The sequence below is a fragment of the Opisthorchis viverrini genome (genome assembly GCF_000715545.1).
Source record: "Opisthorchis viverrini unplaced genomic scaffold opera_v5_420, whole genome shotgun sequence".
Taxonomy (NCBI): domain Eukaryota; kingdom Metazoa; phylum Platyhelminthes; class Trematoda; order Opisthorchiida; family Opisthorchiidae; genus Opisthorchis; species Opisthorchis viverrini.
In genome coordinates this window covers 384425-396729 of record NW_008752080.1, presented here as the reverse complement: position 1 = coordinate 396729, position 12305 = coordinate 384425, and the positions used below count along the sequence as shown (strand labels likewise).

General features: G+C 43.7%; 1 protein-coding gene across 1 annotated transcript in view; it reads left to right on the top strand.

The window, feature by feature from the left end:
• Window positions 1-440: 440 nt before the first annotated feature.
• T265_10917 (hypothetical protein) overlaps window positions 441-12305 on the top strand; it is a gene marked incomplete at both ends in the record, with an annotated part of 46675 nt that continues 34810 nt past the window's right edge. The window contains 9 exons of the mRNA XM_009177431.1: window positions 441-517; window positions 662-736; window positions 775-880; window positions 921-1033; window positions 1076-1271; window positions 2556-2634; window positions 4084-4289; window positions 7587-7669; window positions 9044-9177. Coding sequence (XP_009175695.1) covers window positions 441-517; window positions 662-736; window positions 775-880; window positions 921-1033; window positions 1076-1271; window positions 2556-2634; window positions 4084-4289; window positions 7587-7669; window positions 9044-9177 — 1069 coding nt within the window. The remainder of the gene's footprint in view (window positions 518-661; window positions 737-774; window positions 881-920; window positions 1034-1075; window positions 1272-2555; window positions 2635-4083; window positions 4290-7586; window positions 7670-9043; window positions 9178-12305) is intronic.

Sequence of the window (12305 nt, the reverse complement as noted above, 5' to 3'; positions counted from 1 at the left end):
CCACGGTAAGGTCCAGTCTCTTCGTGTCATTTAAGTTCCAACCTTAAGATATATGGAAGGTCAACATAGGGATCCAAACCAAAATGTTCGTTGTTCGCATTAATCTCTGACTCCCGGGTGCTTCTGGACAAGTCTGCATTCTCATGGCTGATATTTTTTTTTCATATCACGCCTCTACATATCTGAAAAGGTTTTTAATCCCCAGCCAAATTTTGGCCTCCTGCGGGGCCCGACTATTAAGATAAGGGACCTAATAAACACACTACCTGGTCAACACACCTTCCTAATAATTCACCTGTTGGGTTCTATTCAGTCATTTTCATCTATCGGCGTTCTGTTTATCCAAGCTCCCCTTTGCATTTTCAGAAAAGATCATTCTCGCATTTGATGGACTTTTGCTCCTGTGCGGGTTGCATTGAATGTTTTATTGAAGCGAATGAATGATGCTTTCAAGTGGGGCTATACACATCTTTGTAGTCTTCACGGCTCTGGGGATTAGTGTATTTATCGGAGAAAGGTGAGTTCTGTCCACTTTTATGGAGTTGCCGAAGATTTCTGTTGTCTTTGCTAGTTCAGTATCTAGTATGTCTTATCTTCAGCCGTGATAATAATCGAAGCCTGTAAGTTTGCACTGCAAAATTTATGACGCTTTTTTTTACAGAATACTGGCCATAACACTTGCAGCTGTCATTTTTGCGTCCTTGGCCGTCCTGTCTGCTGTCATTTTCACATCATGGTATTTGCTTTTCATTCTAATATTACGCTTAATTCTAGGCATCAGTGGCACAATATCATCTATCTTTTTCCTGTAACCAATTTCCTTTTGCACTATTTCATTCTTTGCATTTATGAGTTTAAGTTGACCGATTTGGATCCTCAGGTTTGTTTTCATGCCCATGCTTGACCCTTGTATCCGACAGTTACTGGAGGTATTTATACATACTACACTTCCTTCGCTTTGCTGTTTGATTCTGTCCTGGATAATATCATGTGCGCTTGGATTGCAGTTTTCACTTCAGCTTCTGCTTTCTGGGTATGTTCGAGATTGAATAGCATTGAGTTGGATTGCCTCCAGTTTCTTCGTCCTTATGTGGTGTCTGTCCAAGCGAGACTACTTCCTTTCCAATCGTTCTGGAAAAAGGAACTATGGCTTACTTTGGCAACGTTGTGTGCAGTTCTGTATCCTTCTGCTAATGGAAATTTTCCCTCTTGGTGCGCATATTGTTCATATTTATTCCAACTGGATCTCAGCCCATGCTGGTGTTCAGCTAGTGAGTTGTCTCTTCATAAATCGTGAATTTATTTCCATCTGGAAATGGGCCTCAACGACATATTGTTGCAGATGTTTGAATTTCCAGACTGTATGTCAAGAAAATATAACTTGGTATTCCGAATGTCGCATCCGTGCAGTACGTTCAGTTAACGCGTCTCATAAACGAGAGCTTCGGTTGCCTCTCCCGTTAACACCAATTTGGTTTACAAATAAGTGTATTTCACCAGTTACGTTCAACTTGGTGTTCACATGGAACACGAGGTTGATAGCGAGATGGCTCGGTGGTTAGAGCGCGAATTTACTGAACCGAAGATCGTTGGTTCGAACCTGGCCCCTGCATCTTTGGGCAACTTGGCAGTATCCCAGCCCTCGTACTTCGTTCTGGTGGTATGGCAGCTAGGCACCGAAAGGGCGTTGCAGCCGAACGACAAGTGCTGGAAACTTGAGAAGTACATCCACGCGATGAGCCCCGAGAAGGAAGAAGCTGGTAGTATGTTTTCACCACATCTTAATTGGTGTCACTACAAGGTAATGTACTTCTGACCCAATATTGGTGCCGTACTTCCACCAATTGGCGGTGCTGTCTGGTAAGTGCTCGTGACACTGAAAACTTTTTCTGCCTATATCCTTCATTGCAAGCTTACTTTTACCAATACTTCCAGTATATGGCTTGCTTTCAATACATCCATAAGCTGGCGAACTACCTTAGCTTATAATGTGTGCCAAACACCTGCTAGTTTTTCTACCGCAATGGAGATAACTAGACTTGCGGTCACAGGTCAAAATGCCAGGGACGATTTGTTCTGAACCAAGTGATGGTTTGTCGCAGCGTACGGACCCATATTTTATGGTCAGCTTTAGGTGGCAATTCATCTAGTTTTCGCGTGTATTACGTCGTGGTTGCTTTCCATGTTCTACAAAAGTGGGCAGTCAGTCACGTGAACTGAATTGACACTATGAAACCATGGCCCGGTGACGAATGGAGCAGATAAGTTGTGCAATATATCTTTTGTGAGTTGATGGTAGTCATGTCGGACCAGTGGTTGTCAGCTTCGGTGGTCGAACGTCGGTATCCTCATACTAGTGATGGTCAGCTTTGATAAGCCGAAGGAATAACGACTTTTCCGGGGTCCTCGGTTTTTTTCGTTTGGCTTCGCTGGTTGTCTCATCCGCGCCTAATACGACTAGTAGATTCAAATGCATAACGTTCAGTTTTTAGTTTATCCGTGAACCATATTAAAACATAACTTCCTATCTTTCCTACCTTTTCCGCAACTTTCAGTTGATGACGGTGCTGCTTTTTTGTGGTGTACAATTTCTGTCTAGTATTGCACGGGGGTTTGGCAAACTTGACCACTGCGGTGAGTTTCTTGGCTATTTTCGTCTTTCCATTGGGAACACTTCCTGTACCCATAGTGATTTTGAATGGTTGCACGAGGGGTCGTAGGTGTAGCTTCAGGGCTGGGCACATTCGAAATATTTTTTTCTCAAAACATGAGTTAGTCAAATGTGGGGCGCGACACAATACGCCGCAGACCTGGTACAACGTTTTGTGTACCAGCCTGTTAACTTTCAGTGTTCTTTGTGCAAACTTATAGAGCTTGGTTTTGTACTAGCTATGCAATCCTCATGAACTTCAACACCATATTTTTGTGTAAGATGGACACACAATATGACCTATTGTGCTCACTGTCTGCTATATGCATGTGTCAGCACTGTGACGGCTAACAGGGGCAACAATTGAAGGTACCGCGACCCTTTACACAGATTGGTCACTCCCTGAAGACATTTCATACTTGGCAACTCTTATATCGCACATATATGGTTATTGCATTTATGACGTGTATGTGCTTGTCAAGGAAACATTTGACACACTCCTCTAGTTACTATGGTGCTACTATACGCCATTATGTATTGTCTGTTCTTCGAAGTGAGGGATAAGGCGGAGGAGGGAAATCGATATGTGCGTATGTATAGAATCCCGTCCAGTTCATACCAATGCTTCTAGCCGTAGTAGGCGCCATACAGATGAGTGACGTGCTTGATATGTTTGCTTGGCAGACAATCAAATCGAGTCTCTAAGATGTGCATGGTGTGTAAGTCACAAGATCTATCTGGAATTCGAACGATGCTTGAATGTAGTATAGTATATAGTGTAGTATATAGTAATCGACAACAGCATGCTGTTGGTTCAGTACCGTGCAACTATGTTAATTTAATAGAATCACGCTCCGTAATCAAAAGAATGGTGTGGAAAGGGTAAGGCGCTTGGCGCCTCAAAGAAGGGTCAGGAAAAGTCTATCTTGAAAAGCGGACAGCAAAGACAACAGCTGGAATTTTTGTAACATTAGTTCACTTCAGTTGTTTGGCTGCAAACGACGTTCCAAGGGTTGGTGTAGCTGCCAGATGAAGAGGGAGACTGAGCTCGTTGTTGAAGGCAATAACTTTAATACAGAGACAACAACTACCGGCTGCTCCACTCATGTCTTTCAGTCTCATGAACCACTGATATGTTGTGTCCTAGGTTTGCCATCCAAGAGAGTTACACTTGTCAACACGACAGTATGTTACCGTTTTCCATAAAATGATTTATACTGCTCGGGATTCTGACAGTGAGTCTGAGAAACCTGGGTCAGCATCCTTCAGATGTTGTATCTTCCTTTCGCAGCTTGATACAGCGTAGTGTTGTTAGCTACGGTAATATTAATTGTTTTTGATGTCTCTAAAGTTTTTAAAAATTCACCTGAAGCATTTCAATATTCGTGTATGACCACGATTCTTGCACTGTCTTGTCATGCATTTGTTTGTAGCCAGTCATCGCCGTCCTTTTTTCGGTTCTATCGCTGTGATATGTGCTGTGCTGCTTTTTCTACACAATACAAACATATGGAGCTTGAAGCAGAGGGCACCAACTGAACTCTCGTGGCTGCTTCTTTCCGCCTTGCTGTTTTCGCTCCTTATGATATGTTCGATTTACCGGATTCGTGCAGAAGCCAACAGCGATGCTGTTCATCGTGTGAGTCTTTTTCCTGATAATTGGTCTTACTAGTCCGACCAGGTCCAAAATCCGGGTTTAAGAGACATCTTTATCTACTTCGGATCGATTCATCATGAGAGAAGACTCGTGTTATTGACCCTGTGGGCATGGTTGTAGTTCATTGAGTCAGCCCAGCTACAGACCGGGTACCGCAGTGCAGTCGCTGCAGCGGTTGCGGCTTTTTTGATCAAGGCTAAGACGAATAAGGAAGAGTCACTTGTTATAGATGATGACCCATCCAGTTCGTTGACGTTAAGTGGTTTTGTGTGTCTGGCATGACAGGGAGTGCGAGTGTTACGCATTGAATGAGATAATTTTGATGCAGAATGTTCCGCGTGACATACCATATTTGTTAGGGTCACTGACCATGGATACGTCTCATACTGGAGTTCTTATTAGGGAAGATGGTGGTCGCCAACATGGCTACGTTGACTGGAAAGAACTTTCATGTTTCGTCTCAAGTCATTGAGTAGTCGCTGCTGAGTCGCCTCCATGTGACCAGCTGATCCGGCGAGCGGGAGAAGGTTACCTTTCCGGGTAATCATCCGGCTCACTTCACATTACGGATCCGATGTTATGTGGGTTCCGGTTATAGTGTGATATGAACGAATCTCCAAGGCTTATGTCGCGTTTTCTTATGTCAGAAAGTGTGTTTACATGTGTTTACCATACTAAAAGTGTTGCGCGATCTTGCCTTCGCACTCCAGTCGCTGAGAATAGTTCGGATTTGCCACCAGACAACCTAAGTAATACGACTTCTCACGGTACAGTAATTCGCTGTTCTTCATACGGCTGCTGTTTTCGTGGGCTTCCTAAGCATGGTAGAATATTAAGGGACTGAGTTCTATCCAGTGTCTCCCACAGAATCAAGCGAGAGTGATGTCGATTTGAATTCCGCAAATTCTGCGAACACCCACAACAAATCAGGTTTCAAGCGTCCCTCACGGTCGAAACAACCATGAATGTTATGGGTCGTCGTTCAAGCCTACGGGCAAACCAACCACATGGGTCAAGCGTTACCATGTTAGCCTGTCCAAACATGAAAGTTCGGATGCGTCCAGCGTGCGCCGGTGTGGTGATGGTAACACACACCCCGGAGATCAAAATTCGCCACTACCAGGGACGTGCGCTGGTGATGAGCTACGATGAAAGCGAAACTCGAGTCGAATGCTTCCCCTCTTTATCTGGATGGGACAATATGACGGCTGTTCGAGCGGGTGGTGTGAACGTGACATCAGCTCTTTTGTTCTACACATACACTACTTTTATATCCAAGTAGTTGGTGTTTAAATAGGAAATCTGCCTCAAGGGCGATGTTTGAGCTGCCTGAAGCGAGATTACGAACTCACCGTTATATTCTCAATAGAACAAAGAGTGGATCACTTCTTTGATTGTGAAGTCCATTCGTGCATCCATATTCTTGCTCAGCAAGTCTTGACGAGCCCGTCTGCTGAAAAGCTCTAGTCTTCTGCAGGGTACCGCTGATCACCAATTTTGTGTTTACTTCTTGCTATTTTTACGTCTGCGTTCACACGGGTACATTCGAGGTGAAGTGCGTAAATGCCCCAAATTATGGTTTTTTGCCTTACCTTGGTGGATATAGTCAAGTGCTCGTTCAAATACAGTTTCATTTCGTCATGATGCAGTAACTCATGCCGACGCAATATCCGTCCCGGACAGGGACTTATAATTCTACACTACTTCAGTATCATCATAGCAAATTGTTTCGATACATCATTTCGTCATCGCCTGTAAAACTGGTTGGCATTGAGACAGAATCTATAAACGAACTGGAATCCTTTCATATTGCGTATCAGACGGCACAATTTGCGAATCGGAACTTGATCATGCATTTGTGATCCACCGATGAAAAAATGCTTCCGAAAGGAGGTGCTTCTGAATGTTCTCTTGTTCGGTGACAAGAATCCTGTGTCAGTACTTAGTTCTTCAATCAAATCCCAAAATTTCGCACATTTGTGGTGCATATACGCATAATCAAAGCCCATTCAGACCGGCTGCTATAGAGGAGTAGTTTTCGTGTCGCCCCACGGAAACTGTAGAATCTATAAAAGATGAGTGCTTGTGGGTGATTGCAATAAGTTTTGGAATACTTTATTCTTGGCGCGACCAATGCTGTCGACACCTCTTCACAACGTACCATGACGTATGATTTAGCAGCGGATGTTTACGAAAAGTTCAGCTGTTTTTATTTGCTCCTATTTCCAGGATAGTTTCCTGAACCCCTTTCTGTGCTTGGCTGGTGGTGTTGCAATGCATGCCTTCCAGCTGATGCCTGGTGGTTTATTTACGTCAATTTCTGCACAGATTGTGGAAAATTTTATGTGTTCACTTATTTCTGAAAAAGCTCAGCCGCTTTGCTTGACAGCTGAATGACAAGTCTAGGTCACCGTGTTGGCAATATGCCGGAATACTGGTGCAACGGTGATACTACTGATGGGGAGGCATGTGAGTAGTGCGTGTCGTTCTTGGAATTTCGCTTTGCGCCTCTTGAAAAGGGGAGATCTGTTTCGGAATTTGTGGAGTCGCTTTGTAACATTTGCTTGGATTTGAGCAATTAATGGTTGGAGTCAATGAATCTCCAGGAAAGTTCAAGAAGGCGCATTCAGGAGAAGATGGATGTCCAGTTTTTGTAAATAAGGTACAAATGAGAGTTTTGCTTCCCAGTCCAATAGTCTGTAACCGGTCATTGTGCGCTTTCTAATAGGTAACTCCGCAGCGAAGGCCTTCTTCCTTTCACTGGTAGCTCGGATGCTTTTGTCGGTTGTTGGTCAGGCGGTTGTTGATCTGTTTTCCAGGCTGGCTTGCAAACGTTTCGTCACCAAATGAGCCAGGACATATTATCAGTGCGCGCACTGATAACGAAACACTTGCGAGTTAATTCCCAAGCTCGGTGGACAGATCAACAGCCACGTGACGAACACTTAATGGTTCATTATGGTGTCTCTTTTTAATGACAAGTTGTTTACTCCATGGTTGGTTTATTTTCATCTGGTGGGGATTGCGACAGGAAAATCCATGTTCGTCTCAAATATTTCCTCTTCCGGAGTGCTTCTTTGTCGGCCGATCTATCTTACTCTCGTAGAATCTCTCCACCATATAAATGCTAATCACTGCTGGTCATGTGTACCTTCTTTGAAAACTGTGACTACCACTGTTTTTTTATTGCTTGACTATTCGCTTGCAGACTACTTCAACCAACATAAGGAGTTATTGGCCTTGGTTTAATTGTTTATAACCTTTCTTTGATTCCTCTAGGTCCATGTGATTTCACTTGGTATAGGCATACTGCTTTGTATATGCTGTATTACTACCACTCAACGGGTCCCCAAGAGTTTCGAGTAAGTCTACGGACTTTGAGTTTAGCTACAGTTATCACACGGGAGATTACTATGATAGCCCCAATGTTGTGCATTTACTTGTTCGGTTTTTATAAAGGAGGGGAGACATCATTGTCATCATTGATAGCAATACATTGGTAATACCTACTAGAGGATAACAGCCATGCGACCATGAGGGGAAAAGGCTTCGGTAGAGTGAAATAAAGGAAAGGGTGGGGAATTTGTGCGAAAACAGTGCCGTGTTCTTGAGGAAAACTGTCAAGAAGAAAGTACAGCTCTAAAATGTACACACGAGTATCATGCCCGATTAAGCCTTTTGTCAGCGGAAGTAAAAAGGAATGCCAAATACAGGAACGAATCTTGAGTTGAATAACCGTTACACAACTAACAAGCCTCTCCTAATTTTTGCCCGGTTGAACCCTTCTCAGGAAGGGAACCCAAAAGTAACACACTCAATCTAATATCGGGTTGACAAAGGACGCATGCTACTGGTCGCTTTCGTCTCTAATTTTTCTAAATATGATCTGTGTGGCATATTGCTGGCAGGAGTTTCACTCGGCCGCGATCACCGGTTGACCGCCGTTACCCGTAGCGGTCAGGTCGGAGTCGACCCATTCTTGTGATAACTTTCCATTGTTTTGGACCTGGCTTAGCAAAAACTGCTAACTTTCAGTTGCAGTCGATTTGCATATTTATACACGTATCATTGAGCAACCCAAGGGCAGGTTCAGATGGCTATGTTCCCTCTCAGGTTTTGTCAAACCAAGTGGAATTTTGTTAATAGGTTACTTGCACGATTCGGCAATCAGCTGACTGAGAGTGAGACCGAACAAATCGTTGTTTTCGGTTATTCGTTGTTATGTCCAAAAACGCTAGCGTTTGAGAATGGGTTAAACGTACATCCTTAACCAACGAACTCCTTGGATTGGCCGAATCTCCAGGTCATTGAGCGATTGGTCACTCGTCGCGCAACCGTGTTTAGGATTCCGCTTTTGTTTGTCACGAACCAACCATCGCTGCCAGACAATGTATACTGCCCTCTTCAACAAGTAATGGTGGATTTGTTCCGATTTCATGTACCTGTGGTTCGATGCGGTGTTGAATTTGTTGATATTCACTAAGTAAATCTATTTGGTTCGCTGTAAACAGGCATTCTGGACAATCTTTTCCACAGTGCAAGGGAACAGAATGTTTGCAATGTATGATTGCGATTTTCATCGATAATTTACTCGAATTCATTGGGTTTCTGTGGGTAAACTGACGCTTGGTTGTCCATTAGGGTTTTTAGGGCGTAGATCTGACCATTACTTTGCCTCTTTAAGCATTGTTGTTCTTCATTTTAATGTTTCCCTACTTACTTCAATTTTATTCTAGTGGTGGCGGCTGGTTAACCGGTCGCCTAGGCTTCATCCTCCCGTTGTGCACCCTCTTCTCCGTTCTGCCAGTCATTCTTTTTCGACACATAGAACCGGAAATACTGGAAATCATGGCGACCTTATTTATCCTAGGTGAGTGTCCCCTCAATTAGAGTTGTTTGCGTCTGTGATCTTTACGGAGTCTATAATTCTCGCATTTCTCGGGCTAATTTGGGCAATATTGATTCATAAGACGGAGAATTATCACCGTTTTGTGATGCTCTGACTATGTTGTGGTTGTATGTGTCGCATGAATAAAGCTGGGTGTAGAAAAATTATGAGGCTTGTTTCCGTAGAACGACAAAACTGCTACGGTTTTGAGACTTTAGCTTACATTGACGACATGCGCCAGAAATTCACATGGGGCGGGTGCTGTTTAGAGGTTGCCCAGTAACTAGTCTTCCTTTTTGACCAATAAGTTTATGGTATTTCATGCTACCTGGTGTAATTGATATTGCCCATCTTACGCAGGGAACGGTGAGCCAGTTGTTTGCTTCTGGCTTTTATTGCAACCTATTCGTGGACGATTGATCTAACTTGCCTATCGATTTTCTTCTAGGACGAAATAGAGTTGCGTCATTTTATTCTGCTTTACACCTGCATGTAAACATGTTCCACATACTGTTCCTTGTTACCTGAACACACTCACTCTCACTCCTTAGAGCTTCTCCCCGACACACGCTGTACCTAAGGTTGTTTTCTGTGGAATCTCCTTGATGTGCTCGTTTAATATATTCGGTATTTGTATTGACTGCCGCGCAAACGTTCGTTTCCTCCTATCGTTGTTTGAACAGTTTTCAGATCATGAATTTTTCTACACTTGACACTACTGATGTTACCCGTCTTGTGCAGTGAGTTTGTAGCTGATCGTATCTACATCTCTGTTGCCGTCGACTACATAGTCAACAGGGTTCCTACTATGAGCAAACATCATCCAGCGTAAAACCGAAATGGAAACACAATACAGCGTGTTGGGCAATAATCTGACGTGAATGCGAAATCAGTCGATACACATGTCCGTATCTATATGTTTGGATAAAATGAAGTATACATTTATGCATACCTTCGTAGCAGTATTTTTTTGGTTTGTTGGAGTTCCTGCCTGAGTTTATTCCTGACACTCAGCGTGATACGAAAAATCTTGGTGGATAACTGGATGCCGGGCACACTCATCGTACCGTGTGACCACTAGGTTCATTCCATTTACTATTTTATTATTTTGAATTAGAGTCTTCAAGCAAATTAGAATAGTTGGATGGGATTCGGGCATCATTATTGACTCCTGCTGTTACTGACAGCGAGGGTAATGATGCAATCATGGAAGTTGTGGTAGATTTCTCCCGGGGTAAAAGTGAAGAATTACCCAAAACACCAAACCAAAAGAATGTAGAATATGTGGGCGAAGATTTGTCGTGTAACCAGCTGGTCGCCTAATCTTTCATGCTAATGCACGATGACGATTGTTAAGTAACGACAAAACGAGATGAAAGGAGGTACAGATATTGCCGTTTACGTGTTATTGACGGACCGCTTTGGAAAGGCAAACGTTTTACAGTAACAACAAATTAGCGCAGTGTGCGAGAGAGTTTTTCGACCGTTGTCTGTAGAATCCTCGGACCAGTTTCCTCTTGAATGGTTGTTGTTAATGCTAGGCTGAGCATACAACTTTGCGCATGCATTGTGTTGATCCTATAGAGCTGGAACTCGAATTAAGTTTCGAAGGATTGCTATACATGACTAGATCCTTGATACACCAAACCGTGGTTCTGTAGTATTTCGTTGCTTGATCTTGACAGGAAATGCCTTTGCAAGAACCCACATCATGTGACAAAATCTGAAACTGGAGATCATTTCGCAGTATAAGAGCTATCCTTTGCCAGCCTTCGCATCCATGAGGTCGTGATTGATTTTCCACGTGACTACTCGTGAACTAGTTCGTGCTCCTCGCGGAATACGAATCGCCTCACTTCCCCCATTTTGAAGCAGGCTCAAGACAGCGTCGCGGTGTGAGGTGACTCAAGGTTTTTGTTGCAGCCTCAGCTCCTTGTAACGGTTAACTATGACCCGTCGTCAAGTACAGGATAGCACGCGGATGATGGCGCTGTTTTCGATCGAACACTGGGTAACCTGAAGATGATTGCATCCCAACCAGGTCGTTCTGAGCATACGTAGTTCGCGTGACTGCCAGCTACACACGCCACTCATGACTGCAGACTCATGCGTTCTACAGCAGTGATTTAGGTCGAAATCATGATCCTACTTACTCTTTTTTGCATTTACGCTTTTCATTAGTCATCAGTCCATATAGGTGCAAGATGAACATGCGGACAATCAGAAAGCCACTGGTATCTGTTGACCCTGCTATTATTAGTCAAAGGGTGTTTGAACATTGCAAAGTCTCGGGCGGAAACTTTTGGTGGTGTGGACTGTGTACGGAAAAATCACTTAAGTACTGAAGGACAACTGAAAATATCCCTAACGCGAGAAGGTTTGTGCCACAATTAGAGGTCGCGACCGGAAACGAAGAGGTTTCATGATCCAACCCAAACATGATTAACTCAAACAGGGCGGTTGAGGAGGTATACATGCAGAGGAAAAATCTCAAAAGAATTCAACGGTTTCGTGTCGTATTCGACAGAGAAGCAGTACGTATTCACATCACTCTTGTTAGGATAGTCCTCCTCCTGTCCTGGTGCAATTATTGTCGTTAATCTGCACAATAGGAGTAAGCTCTGGGGTTGAGTTTCCCTCTTATTAGAGCTTACCACCAGTGCATATCCTGGACCGTGGTGAGGTTTGCAATCCGAACACCCGAAATGCGAGGCGAGTATGTTGCCACTACATCACCAGCGCACGCTGGATGCGTCTGAATTATCACGTTCAAGCAGGCGAACGTTGTAACGCTTGACCCATGTGATTAGTTTACCCGACGTCTCCAAAGACGAACAAGCAAGTGTCCCGGTTCTGACCAACCTTTCAAGACTTCACAATCAGGTGGTCCCACTGAAAAGTAACAGTCAGGCTATTTCTTCGTAGGGCGTGTCTCGTTGGCTTGACAGTAGGTAGAACATCTTGAAACTTTGAAGCTCAGAGCAGAATAGCTTGAAACTAGTTTCCTAAACGGGGCATCGATGTTTTCCCAACCTTTATTTGTGGGTCATTGATAATGTCGGAATCTCACTGTTCGTCCTTACGAACCTCTTCCGATCAGTTCGGGGAAC